We start from the raw sequence: 21,789 nt of genomic DNA on the forward strand, positions 1-21,789 counted from the left end.
GGCGACAAAAATTCTCGGGAATTTTAATGCCAGTTGATACTTCTTAGATTTTCCAGGAACCTGTGAAAAAAGGTTTTTCGAACTCAGTGCTGACAAACAGTTTATGACATGCGACGATTCATACTGTTCAGGAAACAAGCATATCCTGTATTAAGCTGGCTGGAAAAAATGTTTCAGAGTTCTTCCCAGCAATATGTTGAACTCACCGAGTTCACCCCCCCCCCCAAAGAATGATTTTATTTTGCTGCAAATAGCATTCTAGGAATTTTACTAGGTAACAAGTCCACTATGGAGAGAAACGTGCAGAAAGGCAAGAGGACAGATAATGTATTTGGCAGCCGCAGCTCAGAAATCCCCAGCGCAGCAATGTTGACTTGCTTTGCTTCACGTAGGTGAGCTGAACCAGGATGTTTGCCGTGTGTGGGTTGTGTGACAAAGACAGGCCTCCTCAAATACGGTCACTGCAGGATGTGTGTTTCAACACACCGCTAGGACTAAGATCTGCGGCCAGAGGCACATACGTACAAAGAATCCACAGTGTATTCTGGGGATGGCCTATAATTATTCCTAGAATATAACTGCTGGAGGAACGGCCCTTTCAGTCCCACTCACGAACACATGAACTTCCCAAAGCCCACGATACCAGCAAGGTTGAAAAACATGGGTCTATTTATTCTTGTTATTGTTGAAAATGTCCTAATTAAAATACTTTAACTCTTGTCCCCAACCCCTGTGTGTGTGTGTCTTTGTAAAGTGCCGTCAAGTCGCAGCCGACTTATGGCGACCCCTTATGGGGTTTTCATGGCAAGAGACTAACAGAGGTGGTTTGCCAGTGCCTTCCTCTGCACAGCAACCCTGGTTATCCTTGGTGGTCTCCCATCCAAATACTAACCAGGGCTGACCCTGCTTAGCTTCCGAGATCTGACGAGATCGGGCTGATACCCCCCTGTGTGTGTAAAGTGCCGCCAAGTCGCAGCCGACTTATAGCGTCCCCTTTGGGGGATTTCATGGCAAGAGACTAACAGAGGTGGCTAGGGATATCTAAAAGAGAGAAGAGATTTTAAAATAATAATGATGATGTATGATAAACAGGACACAGGGTCTTATTCCAAGACACTGGAAGACTGGACAATTCTACCAACTATTTTGTCAGATTGCACAGAGAAGCCATTGAAATTCATAAACATCAGCACAACTTTAACAGAAAAGAAGAGAGTTTAAGAATGAATAAGGCTTGGCTTCCTGTCCTGAAAACCTCCAGACTAACACAGACTACAGTCCACAATAGCCATGTGGATTAGCTTTGGATTCCACATGTTAACAGATCACTTCAGGATACAATGGCTCCACATTAACATACCCTCATTAGCACATTATCGTGATACTTACAGGACAATGATTAGCACATTACTTTTGATACTTTTGCCGGACAATGACTCAGCTCAAACCCAACCTCCTTCTGACTATATATATTACTCTTCCTACACACTTGACACTGAGAAACACTGTCCTTCAGTGTTACTCCTCTGAAGATGCCTGCCACAGCTGCTGGCGAAACGTCAGGAAAGAAAATACCAAGACCACGGTCACACAGCCCGGATAACCTACAAGAACCAATGAACTCTGACCGTGAAAGCCTTCGACAATAATGATAAAGTTTTGGGGGCATCAAGAAAGGCAAAGATTACATTAACCTGGCATTTAGTTATGCAAGCGACTATATTAGCCATCTGCCGAACATAACTGACTCAATAGAAAACTTCGCCGTTCACCTTTGAGTTAAAATACTTTAACTCTTCTCCCCAACCCCTAGGAATATCTAAAAGAGAGAAGTGAAGAGATTTTTTAAAATAATAATAATAATAAAGTTTTGGGGGCATCAAGAAAGGCAAAGATTACATTAACCTGGCATTTATTTATGCAAGCAACTATATTAGTCATCTGCCTACCATAACCAACTCAAAAGAAAACCATGCTGTTCACCTTTGAAGTTTTCCTGTAAGATTTTTTTCAGCAGACTTAATTTTATAAGCTGTGGGTTGGATCCAACCGGCTTTTCTTCTGGTGAACAAAAAAGGAAGGAAAGGGCCTCTTAGCCATGTGGGAAGGAGAGGAATCAGGTGAGAATTGAATGGAAAGGTAGCTGGATTCAACCCTATATGAAGAAGCGAAATAGTCTGGCTCATTTTTGTCCGATCCTTTCTTTGCCTTGGATTCAGCGCACAGACTTAGCACAGTTCCACTTGAGGGAAATCTAGTACAACACAACATTCTTTCCTCCCTATATATTATAGTTCCCAGAAACTGGTTGCACAAGATCTTGGGCAAGCAGAAATGTAAGTGGGGATACAACGTGGTCGACTATGCACAAGTGACTACCACACACTTTTTCTCGTGTTCCTGCTTGTGCAAGAGCTGTAGCGCAAATAAAAATTTTGCACTTGATCCAACCTCTTGTTTAGGAAAAAGGGTAACATTAGCTTCATTCCAGGCTTTGGGGGATCTAGGGTTGCCAACCTCCAGGTGGTGGCTGGAGATCTCCCGCTATTACATCTGATCTCCCACCAACAGAAATTAATTTCCCTGGAGAAAATGGCTGCTTTGGCCATTGGACTCTATGACATTGAAGTCCCTCCCCTCTCCAAACCATGCCCTCCTCAGACTCCACCCACAAAATCTCCAGGTATTTCGCGACCCTAGGGGAATCTGATTGTCCAGTAAGGTACTGCATAATTGAATCCACACAGGAGCAAGAATATCTTCCCCCTTGCTTAGAATATTCAGCTGAAAATCCATCTGGTCCTGGAACTTTAATTATTTTTAATTTGTCGCTTGTGTGTCTGATTTCTTCTGAAAAATCATAGTTGTGATTGCAATCGCTTCACCTGCAGCTGCTAATTTTGAAAGGTTAGGACCACATTAGATGTTGCACTGATTAAAAAGGCAACCCTATGTCTGTTAGACTAGGTTAGGGTTGCTAGCTCCGAGTTGGGAAATACCTGGAGATTTTGGGGGTGGAGCCTGAGGAGAGCAGGGTTTGGAGAGGGGAGGGAGTTCAATGACATAGAGTCCAATTGCCAAAGTGGCCATTTTCTCCAGGTGAACTGATCTCTATTGGCTGGAGATCAGTTGTAACAGCAGGAGATCTCCAGCTAGTACCTGAAGGTTGGCAACCCTACATAAGTGGCTCTTTGGCATGCCATCTGTGGCTCTTATGAGCACCATTTCCCAATAAGGCACCCACTCTGTATTTCAGGAAAGCAGGCGAGGCCACTGCTTGGTGGGGTTTGTGGTTGGCAGGTGGTTCCCACCTTGAAACATCCACTGCTGGAGGGACCACTGGCGGGTGAGACGCCACGTGCTCAGAAGTACTCTGGTAATTACAAGCCTTTCAGTTACATAATTAATAATTATTGTTATATCTTTATTGTTGTATGTGTGCACATGTGTCGTGGGTAGGGTTGCCAGGTCCCTCTTCACCACCGGTGGGAGGTTTTTGAGGCGGAGCCTGAGGAGGGTGGGATTTGGAGAGGGGAGGGACTTCAATGCCATAGAGTCCAATGGCCAAAGCGGCCATTTTCTTCAGGTCAAGTCAAGTTTATTAATACGGTCGACTGACTAATCATGCCAATACATCAAATTTCCAGACACAATAGTTTTGCACCGCAGAATCACAGACTGCCCGTACATATAAAGGTGTAAGGTCAATAAAAGCAACCCCTGGTTAAAATTATCACATTAAAATGGATAAAATTGTAAAATATTCTAACAATCATTCTCTAATGAAGTTCTGCGTATTTTAATAGCAACAGTGCAGAACTTGGCAGTTTGGAGCGTAAGCTGAGGGTCTTCTCCAAATAGGAGCTTCTTTGCCAAAAGCTCAACTGACTCATCAGGGCATTTTCTGCAGGTGAACTGATCTCTATCGGCTGGAGATCAGTTGTAATAGCAGGAGATCTCCAGCTGGTACCCGGAGGTTGGCCACCCTGTAAGCTCTAGCCCTGCGGCAAACCCATAAACAGATTCCAGCAGACGGCAAATCCACGAAAGCAGTTTTATGGGTTAGAATCGACAGGTTTCAGAAGCCATATTCAAAAGGACGCTAGTAAGGGGCAAAGGCAAGGTACATGGCATATATGGAAAAGCAAAAGGAGATAACTGGTAACCCAGGCAACCCCCCTCCCAGAGGCAGGAAGGAGTACTTGGCGATTCCCACAGTATGGGAATCTATGAAGACTAAACACTGGGCATAGACTGGCCTTGGACAGAATAGCACAACAGCACCTGGAAGCAGCACAATCGCACTACCGCATACCATCCTCATGGCCTGCTCCTGACACACCCTAGTGTGTGGGACACAGAGTATTCAACAATCATGTGGCTCTTGTTGTTGATGGTAATTGTTAATGTGGCTTTCCACGAACAGCGGAATGACTACTGCTGAGTTAGTATAAGGAAGTGGAAACGCAGGATCAGGACAGGGGTCAGTGAACTAAGGGAGGAGTTATAGCTGTTGCCAGTTTATTATGCAATTGCTCGCAATGAAGCCTAAATCAGTGAAACTGGCCTCTGTTTTATTTTTTTAATGTATTGATTGATTGATTGATTGATTGAATGAATGATGCATTAAAACACACCTGCTTCTGCCTCCTCCATCCCCTATAACTATCCTCGTGCCATGATGTTGTGATATGCCCCATTTCCCTGTTCCCACTTCACATCACTGGTGAGAGGCGTCATGGTGATGCTCGGTAGCTCAGGAGCCACACATGGCTCTTTCAGCCACATGTAGCACTGTTCCCTCACTGGAGCGCCTGTCTCACGTTTCGGGAAAGTGGGGAAGGGCGTTGTCCAGTGGGGCTGGTGGCTAGCAGACGATTCCCATCTGGAAACGACCACCCCTGGAGGAACGGGTAAGCTGTGAGCCTCCCTAATTTGCAGTTCTCTTGTCAAGGATAGAAGTAAATGTGGTTCTTTTGGTTGACAGTAATTGTGAATGTATAGGGAGGGAAGGCAGCATGGTGTAGCCCAATCTCGTAAGATCTCAGCAGCTAAGCGGGCTTTTAATTAAGGGGTTTTATCTCTTTTCCAGTGCCATCCTAAGCACAATTACACCCTTCTAAGATCCTTAAATGTAATGGCCTTGGTGGTAATAGAAAGCGGTGTCAAGTCGCAACTGACTTACGGTTACCCCTCGTGGGGTTTTCAAGTCAAGAGATGACCAGACGTGGTTTGCCCTTGCCTCCCTCTGTGTAGCAACTCTGGATTTCCTTTGTGGTCTCCCAGCCAAATACTAACCAGGGCCATCCCTGATTAGCTTCTGACATCTGATGGGATCGGTCTAACCTGGGCCATTCAGGTCAGGGCATTAATGGCCTTAGAGGAGTATAACTCTTCTCTGGATGGCCCATTTCACCACCTTTTCTTTCTTTTTGGGATATAACATGGAAGGAATTAGTTTTTGGACTCTTTTGCTTATTGCTGCAAAACACTGCTCAGGTAGCCATTTTTTAGTTATACATTCTTGACCAACTGGATTCATTGAAGGCTGACAGTAACCCCACGGTAGGAATAGGACAAGCAGTTCCCCCTCAGCCCTTCTGTTTCCCTTGGCTAATCTCAAAAATGAGAACATCAGCTCTTCTCACTTGATGGTTCTATGCCTATCAGTAGAACAGCAAAATTACCCTCCCCCACTCCTTAAGTTACCGTGGGGCAGAACCATTAATAGTATTCTGGAATTGGGTCAGGGTATATCACCATGAGGCACACGTTCCCCTGACTCCTAGTTCCGCCATAAAAACCCTCTTCTATGCATAGGGTTGCCAGGTCCCTCTTTGCCATCAGCGGAAGGTTTTTGGGGTGGAGCCTAAGGAGGGTGGAGTTTGGGGAGAGGAGGGACTTCAATGCTATAGAGTCCAATTGCCAAAATGGCCATTTTCTCCATGTGAACGGATCTCTATCGGCTGGAGATCAGTTGTAATAGCAGGAGATCTCCAGCTAGAACCTGGAGGTTGGCAACCCTATTAGCAAACCTATCTATACAGCATAGGTAGAGTGGGCAAAGATATCCTCTCCTGCATTGCACTGCTCATATTCAGAGATATATGAGACATAAGAACCACCTTTTTCCATATGAAACTACCCATCCGCTTTGATCATTTTTGGAGGCCCTGCTTTGGGTGCCCCCACCATCTGAGGTTAAACAGGTAGCAACCCAAGGAAGGGCCTTCTCGGTCATGGCTCCAAACCTTTGGAACTTGTTCCCCAGGGAGATTAGTCGGTCTCCCTCTATTGTTGTTGTCTTCCAGTGGGTTTTGTTTGGTGTTCCCCCAATCACTGTTATTGGCCCTCCTCTCTCTTTTGAGTATTGTGTGTTCATCTGTTTTTTATGTAATTGTTTTGTGTATACTTTGTTTTCAATGATTTTTTAATGTGGAAATGTTTTAATGTTTTGATGTTTGCTGCATTGGGGACCCTATTTGACTGGAAAGGTGGTAAAGAAACGTTCAAAATAATTACAATAAATATCCTGCTCTTCTGGCTTGAACCTCAACAGTTTGCAGCACAAATGCCCTGTAATTTGGGTTGCCAGCTCCGGGTTGGGAAATACCTGGAGATTTGGGGGGTGGAGCCTGAGAAGACCACAGTACGGGGAGGGGAGGGACCTCAATGAGGTATAATGCCAGAGTCTACCTTCCAAAGTGGCCATTTTCTTCAGGTTGTCTGGAGATCAGTTGTAATCCCAGGAGATCTCCAGCGACCACCTGAAGGTGGGCAGCCCTATCTGTAATGCAGAAGATGTTCTGGAGCTCAACAGTATTTGGGGAAAGGGGATTTCCCAGTTGCTTACCTACCCTTGTGTATCCTCAAGGGCTAGGGTTGCCAACTGCCAGGCAGTAGCAGGAGATCTCCTGCTAATTCAACTGATCTCCTGCCGATAGAGATCAGTTCACCTGGAGAAAAATGGCTGCTTTGGCAATTGAACTTTATGGCATTGAAGTCCCTCCCCTCCCCAAACCCCACCCTCCTCAGGCTCTGCCCCAAAAATCTCCCGCCAGTGGCGAAGAGGGACCTGGCAACCCTATCAAGGGCTCCTAATTTATTATATGTTTTCATAAACAATTATGGTTAAGAAATAAAAAGTACACCTTTGCAGCTTTTCTGTTACTGATTTCCAGATGATGTTTTCTACTGTGGGGGTTGTTGGGCTGCCTGCCTGTTGTGATCCTTGTCTCATGCAAATGTCCTTCGTGAAGAGACAATATATGAAACCTTCTTCCATGGTGACTGACTCTTTAGCACCCAGATGTTACCAGAGATGTGTGTTTCATGAAGGATCTAGCATTTTACCCAGCAAGTGCCCACCAATAATGGCCTGAGAAATAGGGATTTGAGGAGGGGAGAGACTTCAATGCCATAGAGTCCAATTGCCAAAGCGGCCATTTTCTCCAGGTGAACTGATCTCTATCGGCTGGAGATCAGTTATAATAGCAGGAGATTTCCAGCTACTACCTGGAGGTTGGCAACCCTACTGAGAAAGAATGCAGCCGGAGTCAAGGGAGTTCTTGCCATTTTATGCCAGTGTAAATAAAGGCCATAACTTGTCTGGATGTTTTTGCCTTTTGCCAATTATTTGCTGCTGCTTTGCTGTTCCAGGTTTTGCTCTCAGGCCCACCTGTGTACATGTCGCTCAGGTCCTGTGACATCCACTGTTCTGTTCTAGAAGTGCACCTGTGTAAACAGGAGCTCATCGTTCCGGCCCTGAACTATCAGAACATGGGGGGCAAACGAAGGGTGCAGCCTTATGAAGGCCTGTCTGGAAACACGTCTCACTGAAATGGGGTTGCCAACTAGACTTTAACAGTCACATGACTGGCGGGAATTCAGCCGCTGTGATCCTTTCCAGCATCAAGATGCACCAGGGTCAGGTGGCATTCCATGTGCTCGCTTAGTGAGCTATGCCTTACTTCTGAGAAAATGGCTTCGATTCAGCCATACTTAAAAGTACAGCCCACCGGTTTCAATGGGCGAAAATGCACGGTCGCTTTAGCCTCCTTTATTCCCTGTTTCAGCCAGGATTCAGCCAGAATCAAACGCATGCGTTTTCGCCGAACGTGCGTTCAATCCTGGCTAAGTCCTGGCTGAGACAGGGAATAAAGGAGGCTAAAGGGACCATGCGTTTTCGCCCATTGTGAGGTATAAGCACATACTTAGCTCTCCCACTGAAATAAGATGTTACTTTTTTGACCATGTGAATAATCCTTCAGCAAAATCCAACGACCAACCTTGCTCAGTTTTGGTGGTCCTATCACACCGCTGGCACCCATAACGTCTGGGCAGGTCACATCCACAATGGTGAAGAATTGTGCAAATGGGGTAAATGAAACATGTCTTCATCTGGCTATCTCTCAATTTCAGCAGAAATACAGTTTCAAAGTGAATTTTGTTATTCCTTGGGCAAAACATTTTTTGGAGTTTGGAGGTATCCATGTTTGTAGGGTTGCCAGGTCCCTCTTCACTACTGGTGGGAGTTTTTTGGGTGGGCAGGGTTTGGGGAGATCTCCTGCTACTACCTGGAAGTTGGCAACCCTACTCACGGCTAGGGTTGCCAGGTCCCCTCAGCCATTGGCAGGGGAGGGGGGGGTCAGGTTACCAGATCCAGGCTGGAAAACTCCTGGAAACTTGAGGATGGAGCCTGGGGAGGACAGGGACCTCAGTGGGGTACAATGCCATAGTCCATCCTCCAAAGCAGCCATTTTCTCCAGAGGAACTGATCTTGGTCACCTAGAGATCAACTGTAATAGCTGGAGATCTCCAGGTGCCACCTGGAGGTTGGCAACCCAACTCATGGCAACCCCAGAACCCAGAATACTTGCCTTGGAGTATTCAAGGCAAGAGATGAGCAGAGGTAGTTTGCCATTGCCTTCCTCTGCAGAGCAACCCCTATCTTCCTTGGTGGTCTCCCATCCAAGTACTAACTGTGACCGACCCCTTCTTAGCTTCCAAGCTTGGATGAGATCAGGCAAGGCTAAGTTATCAAGGCTGCTCCAGTTAGCAAAGCCTAATTCAGCCAGCACCATAGAAGAATATTATAATTCTCAAGTAGGTTGCTTTTCTGTTGTATCAATCTAAGTTGCAGAACAAGCACAGGATCTCTCTAAAAACTCACTGCCGCTGGCAAGGATAAAATTGCACACTCGGGTGCCACCCTCCATTCACATTCACACTCCTGGTTTAGAGGGAACACATTGAAAAGGCTGGTTCTGTGGCCTGCTGCATCAGCAACTGGAAAGTCAGGCTTCGGTCACCGGCTTCAGAGCATCAGCTTCTGAGGCCTGAAGACTGTTGACTCATTTATGGTGCGTAGCTTCGAGATGCCCCTTGCTGGACAGGGATCCTGGAGGATCTTCATGCCTTCTGCCTGAAACAGTGAGGTATTCTTGGGGAAGGGGAGGAACGAACCTCTGATGGCCTGCCATTGCCAGAGACTGGGCTGATCCCGATACAGTCAGTGGGAAGCACTCTGATGTCAGAGTTTTTTTTCTCTCTCCAGATAACGCTTGAACATATTATTAGTGTCCCAAAGCTTACTTTGGAAACCGCACACCTTCCCAAGAAACCTACATGCATCCCCTGGGCTGTTGAGGTCTCAGGACATTCCTAAAATATTGCCATTATAAAACAAAAGGATGTGTCTTTTTGGGTTTTTTTTTTTTTAACTTATGTGATGTCACACAGCTTCCCTTTAAAAAGCTGCAGCAAAAATGGTAGGGAACCCATCTGAGGATTCAGGCAGCTACTGAGGGAGGGGAAAAGAGGCAGTGTCAAGTTTCAAGGTTCTCCCTCAGCCACTAAGGAAGGCGAGCCATGGCCCGGGCCTCTCAGTGCGGCTTCCTGGAGTTTACGCTGCTGGTAATGTGCAGTTGGGAGGGAATTGCTGCTTTTCCGAATGCCTCTCCGCTGCTCAGCCCCAACTGGGGGAACACGGACAGCCTGCTGCACCTGTACACGTCCTCGGCAAGGAACAGTTTCCACCTGCAGATTCACTCCAACGGCCACGTGGATGGAAGTCCGCACCAAACCGTTTATAGTAAGTAACAGGGGAGCAGGTGGGGAACTTTGCAGCGGTGCTATCTGCATGTGAACCACACGGAGGAACATTAGAGCACCTTTGTGCCCCATCTTCTCTCATAATGCTAGAATGTTGGATCGACCAATGCGCCTGACCAGTAGAGTCAGGCCAGTGAAAAGGAAATGCTCCTCCGGTCACGATGCATGACAGAGTTATGGAATTTGCTGTCGCCGTTTTTAGTGATGCTCCGTGGCCCAAGCCCATTCTAGAGGACAGAACGAATGTGCATAGGGGTTGGCAGCCAGTTCTTCATTCATTCATTCCATTAATTCACAGGTTTGCAGACAGCCTTTGCACTTGAGAAGGTGCAGAAAAGAGCAACCAGAATGATTAGGGGACTAGAGCAACTGCCCCATGAGGAGTGGTTAAAACGCTTAGGGCTGTTTAGCTTGGAAAGAAGACAGCTGAAGGGAGACATGATAGAGGTCTGTAAAATTATGCATGGTTTGGAGAGATGGACAGGGAGAGGTTTTTCTCCCTCTCTCATAATACTAGAACGTGGGGTCATCTGCTGAAGCTGGAGGGTGAGAGATTCAAAACAGATAAAAGGAAGTATTTTTTCACACAACGCAAAGTTAAATTGTGGAACTCCCTGTCCCAAAATGTGGTGATGGCTGCCAACTTGGAAGGCTTGAAGAGGGGAGTGGACATGTTCATGGAGGAAAGAGGTATTCATGGCTACTAGTTAAAATGGATACTAGTCATGATGCATACCTATTCTCTCCAGGATCAGAGGAGCATGCCTGTTATATTAGGTGCTGTAGCAGGATAATGCTGCTGCAGTTGTCTTGTTTGTGGGCTTCCTAGAGGCTTTCTCAATAAAGGAAGCCACAGCCTTCAATTTGCAAGACCTGAGCAAGGCTGTTAAAGACAGGACATTTTGGAGGACTTCCATTCATAGGGTCACCATGAGTCGGAAGCGACTTGACAGCACTTAACACAGACACACACACATAAAGATTAGGGCAGCCAACAGTTACTAGCAAAGACAAATGAATGGAACTTATATTTTGGAAAACTATACCTGTGAATAACGGAGGCAGGACAGGTAGGACACTCTTCTTCTGGGCTTCCAGGAGAGATCTAGTTGGTCACTGCCGGAAAGCAAATACTGTCTACTATGTACGTGAACCTTGGTCTGACTTGCTAGGGCTTTAAATGTTCTTTATATACTGTGTCCAAAGAGCAATGAATGAATCAGATCAAACAAAGCCCATCTGATGGTTTAAGGATAATTATAAAAAACGGAATTACCTGGAAATAAGTCCCACCCAAAACAAGCGAACTTGGTCCAGACTAAACAGGTTTAGAACTGGGGGGAACCTTAGTTCTCCCCCCCTCACCTCCAACACCACATTTCAAAGGAATCTACTTTCTTCATTGTCCAGTTTACACACCCATACATAGTAATAGGCAATATGATGGCATGAACTAACTTGATCTTGGTTGCCAGTAACACATCCTTACACTTAAGGAGATCTGTAAATTGTAGTGAGGGAGGCAGGAAAGTTCCATGTGTTTGAATAAAGTTTGGGAAGGTCTAATTGTGGCCAAACAAAGATGCTAGATCTGACCTGTGGGGTGCTGTTGGTCGTGTCTCATTTAAGGTGTCAAAAGATCCCCTAATATTTCACTACTTCATTTCTCTTCTCCAGGTGCCCTGGTCATCAAATCTGAAGGGGCAGGCTTTGTTGTGATCAATGGTGTGAAAAGCGGGCGCTATCTCTGCATGGACCTCAATGGGGATATCTTTGGATCAGTAAGTCCTCCTCATGCATGCTTTAGTTGGATATGCAAAATTATTTGGCGTCCTTATCCCAATGACCTATGCTTATTTCTTTGCCAAGGAAGTGGATGCTGGCTGGTATAGTTTTGCTCGGAGTCTTAAACTTCCCTCCAGGTTTCTTTTGCCAATGCTTTAACATGACCCTCAGTAACCCAGAGATGTGCAATAGAGAATGTGGGGTGGCATGCGACTCCTCTCCCCCACAATAGCACTAGGGGTTTAAATTTGTTCTTCCAAGTCCTGGACTTGTCACAGTTGAACACATGAAGCTCCTTTATACTGAATCAGAACTTTGGTCCATCAAAGTCAGTACTGGTCTACTCAGACGGGAAGCAGCTCTCCAAGGTCTCAGGTAGAGGTCTTTCACATCACCTAGTCCCTTTAACTGGAGATGCCAGGGATTGAACCTGGGACCTTCTGCATGCCAAGCAGATGCTCTACCACTGAGCCACAGCCCCTCCCCAAACTCAGCAAACAAACTCAGTTGTGAGTTACGATAGGCAAGCATTCACAAAATGGCAACTTGCCATAGCACACATGCAGCTGCTCAGCGGGTGAGTAATTACCTGCCTGCCTGATCCTCTTCCTCCTCCTCCACAACAGGAAGGAGAATGTCATAACTTTCTTGCTGGTTTCTCATTTTCCTGCAACACAATCCTTGGTGGAATGTTGGTTGTTTTTCCCGCAGGCGTTTGTGTATGTGTGTATTACTAAGGAAGAATGGCTGGCCCTTTTGCGATGGGCATAGTCAAGAGAAGAGACACAAGACTAGGGGTACAGGGAAAGGCTGATTGGCAACTGACAGTGCCATTCTAAGCAAAGGTAAAAAGGTAACAGGTAAAGGTCCCCTGTGCAAGCACCAGGTCATTCCTGACCCATGTGGTGACGTCACATCCCAACGTTTTCTAGGCAGACTTTGTTTGCGGGGTGGTTTGCCAGTGCCTTCCCCAATCATCTTCCCTTTACCCCCAGCAAGCTGGGTACTCATTTCACCGACCTCGGAAGGATGGAAGGCTGAGTCGACCTTGAGCCGGCTACCTGAAACCGACTTTCGTCGGGATCGAACTCAGGTCGTGAGCAGAGCTTTTGACTGCAGTACTGCAGCTTAACACTCTGCGCCACGGGTTCACCCTTTAAAATCCAGTGAAGTCACGGATGTAACTCTGCTTAGGATGGCACTGTTTGTGTCTCTTAAGCACCATTGCATGTCCTCAAATACAGACAAATGCTATTACCATCGCGTGCCAGCTATTGAATGATGCTGAAATATCACTGCATATCAATTATTGGCAGGAGGGGCTGTGGCTCAGAGGTAGAGTATCTGTCTTGCATGCCAAAGATTCCACGTTCCATCCCTGTCGTCACCTGTTGAAAGAATCAGGTAGTAGGTGATGTGAAAGATCTCTACCTGAGACCCTGGAGAGCTGCTGCCAGTCTGAGTAGACAATACTGACTTTGATGGGCCAATAGTCTGATGGAGTATATGGCAGTTTGATGTGTGTTATCATCAAATATAAAATTCTGAAATCCATTGTCACAGAAGGGCAAAAAGATATTCACAGAATATACAGTATCTTAGTCTGGAGAAGAGGAGGTTGAAAGGGGACATGATTGCTCTCTTTAAGTATTTGAAGGGCTGTCACTTAGAGGAGGGCAGGGAGCTGTTCCTGTCAGCAGCAGAGGAAAGGACTCACAATAATGGGTTTAAATTGCGGGCAGAAAGGTACCGGCTGGATATTGGGGGGGAATTTTTTACAGTAAAAGGCTACGTGGGGAGGTAGTGAGCTCCCCCCACTGGCAGTCTTTAAGCAGAGGCTGGACAAGCACTTGTCAGGGATGCTCTAGGCTGATCCTGCATTGAGCAGGGGGTTGGACTGTTTGGCCCCTTATGATTCTATTGTCTTGACTGGATTTTTTTGCTAGGTTAGTTTTGTTCAGGTTGGTTGCTTAAAACTGACTTTAAATTGCAGTTATATATACATGTGTGTGTTAAGTACTGTCAAGTTGCTTCTGACTTATGGCAACCCTATGAACTAATGACCTCCAAAATGGTAACAGCCTTGCTCAGGTCTTGCAAACTGAGGGCCGTGGCTTCCTTGATTGACTCAGTCCATCTCATGTTGGGTCTTCCTCTTGTCCTGCTGCCTTCAGCTTTTCCTAGCATTATTGTCTTTTCCAGTAACTCGTGTCTTCTCATAATGAGACTAAAATACGATAGCCTCAGTTTAGTCTTTTTAGCTTCAAGGGAGAGTTCAGGCGTGAGTTGATCCAGAATACGCACACCGTGGACTGCCCCCCAAAATAAAAAAATAAATCAGTGGGTTTTAGATCAAATCAAGCCTGAATTGACCCTAGAGCTAAAATGACTAAACTGAGGCTGTTGTACTTTGGTCGCATTATGAGAAAACAAAAGTCACTGGAAAAGACAATCATGCTAGGAAAAGTTGAAGGCAGCAGGAAAAGAGGAAGACCCAACAAGAGGTGGATTGACTCTATAAAGAAAGCCACAGCCCCCAATTTGCAAGAAGGCTGTTAAAGACAGGATATTTTGGAGGTCATTGATTCATAAGGTTGCCGTGGGTCAGAAGTGACTTGACTTCACTTAACACACACACAAATGTATATATATCTTTTCTAGATACACACATTGCAGCCTAGTTTTAATATTGTCCTGATTGTTTTCCTCAGCACTACTTCAGTTATGAAGACTGCACTTTCAAACACTGGACCCTGGAAAATGGTTACGACGTCTACCAGTCTCCAAAATACAACTACCTAGTCAGCCTGGGTAAAGCGAAGCAACCTCTGTTCCCTGGTATGAATCCACCCCCTTTCTCCCAATTCCTGTCGAGACGGAATGAGATTCCTTTAGTCCAGTTCAACACGCCAGAACCGCGCAGGTTTACCAGAGACGCCAACGCGGATCCATTTGGTAGCATCATCCCAGCGTCAAACCGCCTGAGAAATTCCCAGAAGTTACAAGAACCCAGTGCGCAACCACCCCCGTCACGCCATTTTGCTGAGGACAACAACATCGACCCCCTTTGTGCAGTTGTCTCCAGAAATAGTCCTCATGGTTAAATCAGGATGGGAGCCAAATCTGGGCAGCGCCTTCATTTCCGCGATGACCCAGAATATGACCTGAACAATTATTTTGAAAGGCCCCAGTGACCTGCTATAGTGTCTGAAAACTCTGTTCAGCATAAGACTTTTTAAAAATGTAAAAAATGTGGCAGTGTGCTCACTCACAAGCCCTCGCCAGAATTATTCTTGAGCACTTTTATTTTTTAATTTGGTCTTCCTTACACTGGATGGAAGGAGGCCTGATGTTTTAAGGTGGTCAGTTTGGTGAAGATCCCTAGGCAGGAAAAATAGCTTCTGAGGTCACCGCAATGTCTCTTCCCCTGGCTGTGGTGTTCGTCAGTGTCTGTACCTGTTGACACTGTTCAAACCCTCACTTTCTCATCTTTAACTAGACTTTGGTTCAAATTTAACAGAGCACTTATGGAGCGGCCTTTTTGAATAATGGCCGAAATCCCACTGACTATTTGTTTAGTGGGAAAGGGAGACTGTGGCCGGCACCACAGAGCTTTTACAAATGTCCTAATTCATTCCTGAAGTTAAAACTGTTAGAAGCACAGCACATTGGATCAAACTCTGACCTCCAATCTACAACGTGAGACTCATATTTTTTTTTACCATGCATGTATTTCTTCCCCTTCTTTCTCCACTTCTTAGACAAAAAGTCCTACATGATAACACACACAAAAAGGTAGTGGTTAGGGTTACCAACCTCCAGGTGGTGGCTAGCGATCTCCAGGCGATAGAGATCAGTTCACCTGGAGAACTTGGCCGCTTTGGAAGGTGGGCTCTATGGCATTGTACCCCACTGAAGTCCCTCCCCTCTCCAAACCTCAACCTCTCTAGGCGCCACTGCAAAAACTCCAGGTATTTCCCAACCCAGGAGCTGGCAACCCTAATAATGGTGGTGCTGCAGGCACAACCAACTTTTGGTCCTAGTGTTTCCCAACTCTGGATCCTCACTCCCCCCTGGCCAATATTCTAGATAACGCATTCTGGTATGCAGCTTTGCTGGAGGATTTCGGTAATACTTGAAAAAGAGGGTAAGAGCTGCAAAGCATGAATACAAAATATGCTGAGGCCCACGGGTCTCCTGTGGCCTTGTGTGTCCAGAATGTTAAACCACCGTGTCCTTAAGCTATAAAAGAGCTACAGTTCAGTACTAGAGGTTATTTGTATTCGTATATGTCAAACAGCAGAACGTCTCAGCACAATTTGGCATCATTCGGCAGGCGTCAATCGGAAGAGCCAACCTCTGCAATCGACAGGATCATGTGAGGTAGCTCTGAAGGAACTGGACTACTTCAGACGGCAGACGGCTCAACTTTTTTTAAAGTCCTGTAGATGGACAGGAGAAGGCAGGGAGAAGGGCTTCACTCATCCCTTGCCTTGATATGCTCACTGCTTTTAACTTGGAGCACAAACAGATCTTCTGCAGGCAGTCCAAATGCTACAGGAAAAACTGTGCCACACTATCTTGACTGTAGGGTTCCTCTTTTACTTCTCTTGGTTAGCACCAGCAGCTTTCCTCTTCAAGCCCCAGGAAACTACAATTAAATAAGCCTACATGTGGTTATTTTAAAATTGTTATTTATTTAGAACATTTCTATGCCACCTTTCCACCCAAATAGGGTCTCCAAGGCAGTCTTCAGACGTTTCTTTGGCATACTGTAAACCTTTGTGTCTTCCAGTTTGCTTTCTGCTGCACTCAACTCTTCAAAAGGCTAGACCTCACTGATAGTTGACTGGTCCATTCCGGCCAGAAAATATGAACTGCTGTTGGGATTAGTGTCAGTCAGCATCTTTGAGGGTAGAGATTCCAGTAATTTAGAGCTGTATGATCAATTCCTAGTTAGAGAGAGGCATCCAATTTTGTGTCATGAAGGTTTTAATGTAACCATGTTCTGAACTGGCATTCACCACAATAGTTAAGGCCACAGGCTGGCCTAGTTCTTATTTATTTTTGTTGTAATAATAAAAAAAAAACCACCCTGCCTTTCCTGTTTAGTGCAAGATGGCTGGTAAAGTGTCTACTATATGTACTGGACTACACCACTGGAAAACGTAAACTGGCTTTCTCTGAAAAAAAATATTTTTAAAAGATGAAGCAACTAAAAATGTGGGTGTTTTAGGATGAGGCGTTCAAAAGGAGGTCATCACCTGCGAATAAGAAACATGGTTAATGCATTTTGATATTGCCATATTTATTTATTTATTTGAATGATTTACACTTATTGCGGGCATATTTATGAATATTTATATGATGCATCCCTCAGATTTCCATTTTTTAAAATAAAAATCTAAATAAACGTTTCATTTTTCTCAGAAAAAACGCCTTTTCCTGTTTTTTTTTGTTAAATTCCTCTGCCTAAATATCTAATGCAGTTAGTCCAAACTGTCCACTGTGAGAAAATCAAGGACCCTTGGGTAAGCTGAAAGGATTGCACTGAAAGTTTTCCAAGGCACCATCACAGCATATTTAAGAATCCTCCCTCTTTGTCATGACAGGAACATACATCTAACAAGCCAATATGTGGGTAGCTGAAACCACCCGTCATTACATTTCCCACTTTTCTTTCTCCATCTTAAGATCACTCTTAAGAGTTCTGGTCCCGAGTTTAATAGGAAATCCCCAGTATTAAGTTACTTTTCAGGTCTGGGGTCTCCATCTCCAGTGATTCCATGAAGGAGTTTAATCTGCATAGACTAGAGGGAGCAATGGAATATACAGCAGGCAGTTTCCATGATTTTATTTAACTGGCTTTTTGAAACCTCATCAGAAGAAATGCCTTGTACTGAGCCTTGCACCTTGCATTACCATGGAAAAAAGGTAATGGGGTACAATATGGCTTGCAAGCAGACGTTGAGGAGTAAAAAATATTGTCGAAGGCTTTCACGGTCAGAGTTCATTGGTTCTTGTAGGTTATCCGGGCTGTGTAACCGTGGTCTTGGAATTTTCTTTCCTGACGTTTCGCCAGCAACTGTGGCAGGCATCTTCAGAGTAGTAACACTGAAGGACACTGTCCTTCAGTGTTACTACTCTGAAGATGCCTGCCACAGTTGCTGGCGAAACGTCAGGAAAGAAAATTCCAAGACCACGGTTACACAGCCCGGATAACCTACAAGAACCGTTGAGGAGTAATTTTGGTCTTTCCACTTAACATAAAGATATGGACATCTTCTGTCAGATCCAACCCTACGTTGTCTTCGACATACAAAGCAATACCACCCCTGCATGACCTTCCCAGTTCCTTTTACAGAGATTACCTCCCAGAATAATTGTATTCCATGGATTTTTCCCATTTCACTAGGTTTCTGAAACATTAACTATAGCTATACTCATTTACCACCAAGCAGCCCAGCTTTCCAATCTTGGCTCGCAAGCTTCTAGTATTTGCATATAAACATATGTACCTTGTTTTTCCAAGTATTCTTGGTGCACACATTTTCCCGCATAACTCTTTGGTCTCTTTACAGGGCTGCTGTTTCCACATACCTTGTAGAGTTCTGTGTGTGTGTGTGTGTGTGTGTGCATGTGCACTGTTAAGTCACAGCTGACTTATGGCTACTACCCGTAGGGTTTTCAAGGCAAGAGATGTTCAGAGGTGGTTTGCCATTGTTTGCCTCCACATGGGCTGAGAGAGTTCTGAGAGAACTGTGACTGGCCAAAAGGTCACCCTGCGGGCTTCATGTGGAGGAGTGAGGAATCGAACCTGATTCTCCAGATTAGAGTCCACTGCCCTTAACCACTACAACTCGCTGGCTCTTGTAGAGTTCTAGCCTGTCCCTATTTGGATGATGTAGAGTCTTTACCATATTATCTCATATCAATATTCATCCCAAACCATATACTCTCCAGCTTTTGACAGCTCCGTTCCAAGAGTGAGTTTTAAAACTCCTGTGCAGCTTTTGTGACATTAAACATCAGCAATCTGGTTCCATTTCAGTTCAGGTTCCTTTTAAGTATTCTGAAAACAATCTTATAGAATGAAATCAAAGATAATGTTGGAGTTGAATGCTTTATTTAAAAAAAATATCCATTTCAACAAATGAAAACAAAACTGCAGACGCTAGTCGCTTTGCATTTATATATCTGCAGACAGCATCAATATCCTGAAGACAGAACACAAAGGTGAGAGGCAAGAGGGAAATCACAAATATTCACTGAAAGTACAAAAGCTCACAGATTTTGCTTGTACATATATAAGGCGTCCTGAGGATGCTACTGAAATAAGAGCAAATGTCCATGCCATCAGTTTCTTGAAGGACAAATACATTTTTGGCTACATGCAAATTTTACATTACACATATAAAGGAAAGGGGATGGAACAGTTTGTATCTGTACCGTGCTCGTCATTCAAACGACATCAAAGTGCTTCATGAAACTTCCATCTTCTCTGCACTGCCAAGAGGTAGTTAAGCATAATACATCAATATCTTCACTATCGCCTGGGGAAACTGAGGTATGGAGCAAACGTTTTTTGTTAATCCACCAATATTCTCGGAGCCTTTCGCACAACCCTCCTAGGCTTTTACTTGGTGTGCCGCCTGGCCCCACCTTGCAGACGATCCAGCATATTAGAAGGGTAGCAGCCCGTGATGACGGATGATTGCAGATACCTTGTTTGCACCATTTCCCCTCCCACGAAAAGGGGACTGTGCAGGAGCAGATTGGCCATTTGACTTAACAGGGAAATGTCCTGGTCAGCTGCTACCCTAGAAGGTCACCGGCAGCCACAAACAAGCCAAGCCAAGGCCCAGTGCCTCAGGGACTTCTTTGCTCTGACCCTTAATCAGCAGAGGTAACCGGTGCCTTCTCCTGCAGTCTGCAAGAGGAAGCTGTGGAGGAGCTGATGCCTGTTGTCGATGCCAAGGGTCTAACCAGCACATAGGGAAACAAGGGCCGTTCATTTGGCTTGCTCTGGGGGCAATGTAACTTCCCACTCCACCCGAGAAGAAATTATGAATCGTGAGTGCATGCATGACTGTACCAAGATGATCTACCAAGGTCATACAGCTGCCTGGAGGTGGAGAATTTGTCACCCCTGTATTATGGGAAGACCAGCAGACTTTGTCAACTGGGGCTTGGGTATTCTAAGGCCATAATCTAAAGTATCCTGGGACCACAGAATCAGATTTTAGGCTCTTATTTCCAGTGGTTTCATTGGGGTTCCTGCTTCGGAATTTCAAGCTGACTGCTACTTTCCCATTTTTCTGCATTTTTTAAATTGTCCTTTTAAAAAAAACCTGGTTTTATTGTCTGCAAGGGGGAGGCCAATACTAGTGCACAGACAGGCAGGGTGCCTTTTAGAGTATTTAGATGCATATTATATGGAGTGTTTTAGAAATAAAACTGAACGAGCAGTGCATAGCTCTGGCCAGTGACCAATTTTACAGAAAATGCCACTGTGAGAGCAGACAGCTCACCTCTCTCCACTTCCACAAAACTGGCTGCCCACAGATTCCTGTCCCCACCCTCTCCAAGCACCTCCTTTTGCAAGCGGGTTGCAGCTAGGGCAGGGGACAACTGGAGCAGGCTCGTTCGTATCTCCGTATACCATTGCAGGTACCACGAGAAGCCATTTTTTACACACTTGATCTGACGCTAGCCCCAACAAGCAACACACATCCCTTGATTCCTACAGGTACTGGACTAGGCCATACCACAGAGCTGCCCAGCTGCAAGGCCCAATGAGGACATTGTGCACACTCTGGGGTGTCCCAAGGGTAAGAAACTGAGAGTCACGACAGAGAGAGACAACCTGCTGAGATCTGAAGATATCCTCATTCAGCTATTTTTTTTAAAGGTTTTCATGCTACAAGAAGGGAGGGGGCTGAACGAGAAAGGTAGCTCAGCTCCCCCTGCTTGTTTGGGCTCTCTCTGTCACATCTGAAGACCAAAAGGCTGTTTTGGAAGGCGGTGACTGGCTGCATAGAATAAGGGGGAAACACATCCAAATGACTACTCAATCAAATGGACCTTGAGCTTGTTTGGAGGTTCTAGCAGGAGAGTGCAGCTATCGTATATCCTTGACCGAAGAACGGTACACCCCTTCTATCTGGGGTGGTCATCCTCTACCACTGAGCGCACGGCTTCGGGAGGGACGCACATGGAGCTGTGAGGGAGGTAGGGGGACACCCGCCTAGCCAGCCAGATCAGCTGAATCAACCCTGGAAACCAATGGGGTGACAGATGTCGCACCCAGATCGCCCTCCAAATAACTACTCCAATGAAATGGAAAAAAGTAGTATGGGGCTGCGACAGTTTGGCACCCTAAATCCCCCTCCCGCTACTAATTAACTTGGGGCACAAGCCACTGGGAAATTCACCGGTGCGACCTCCACCCACACGAACATCCCCAGTGGCACATGCTCAGTGGGCCAGATCTGCCTTCCACAGCTGCCTTTAAAAGATGCTCCAAGCCCTCAGCCTGAGATGGCTCACTCACCTCTCCTCATCGAAGGGCTGACTCTTATAATTGTTTAATAAAGTGCTAAGCCACAGAAACGCGCAACAATGGGAACCACATACGGGGTCTGTGCTTAATACTGATTAAAAAAGCCCAGGCAATTTCAGTCGTGCAGGGGGGGGTAATATGATAAATAAATACTTTCGCAAATACTGTACGGACCACCTAAAATCAGTTTCTAAAAAGTAAACTTTTGCAGCAGCATATGAATTTCCCCCACTTTTCATACAGCCCATACAACTCAAATAACATAAAAGAAAAGATGCTTGCACTCACTGCATAAATACACATTGCATTTTTTTGTTACTGTTTCAGAG

The 21,789-nt window shown here is 45.4% G+C and overlaps 1 protein-coding gene across 1 annotated transcript; it reads left to right on the plus strand.

Annotated features, from left to right (window-relative positions):
• The first annotated feature begins 9,870 nt into the window (after positions 1-9,870).
• FGF23 (fibroblast growth factor 23) lies at positions 9,871-15,002 on the plus strand. Its single transcript, XM_056862317.1, has 3 exons — positions 9,871-10,093; positions 11,791-11,894; positions 14,610-15,002. The coding sequence occupies exons 1-3, from the start codon at positions 9,871-9,873 to the stop codon at positions 15,000-15,002; spliced, it is 720 nt and encodes a 239-aa protein (XP_056718295.1).
• Positions 15,003-21,789: the final 6,787 nt, after the last annotated feature.

Source organism: Euleptes europaea, chromosome 17, assembly GCF_029931775.1.
Source record: "Euleptes europaea isolate rEulEur1 chromosome 17, rEulEur1.hap1, whole genome shotgun sequence".
Lineage (NCBI taxonomy): Eukaryota > Metazoa > Chordata > Lepidosauria > Squamata > Sphaerodactylidae > Euleptes > Euleptes europaea.

Bases quoted from the DNA above. Each gene is read 5' to 3' on its own strand.
- FGF23 (XM_056862317.1), top strand. From the start codon at position 9,871: ATGGCCCGGGCCTCTCAGTGCGGCTTCCTGGAGTTTACGCTGCTGGTA. The intron at 10,094-11,790 runs GTAAGTAACAGG...TCTCTTCTCCAG, and splicing joins TCCGCACCAAACCGTTTATA to GTGCCCTGGTCATCAAATCT. The intron at 11,895-14,609 runs GTAAGTCCTCCT...TGTTTTCCTCAG, and splicing joins ATGGGGATATCTTTGGATCA to CACTACTTCAGTTATGAAGA.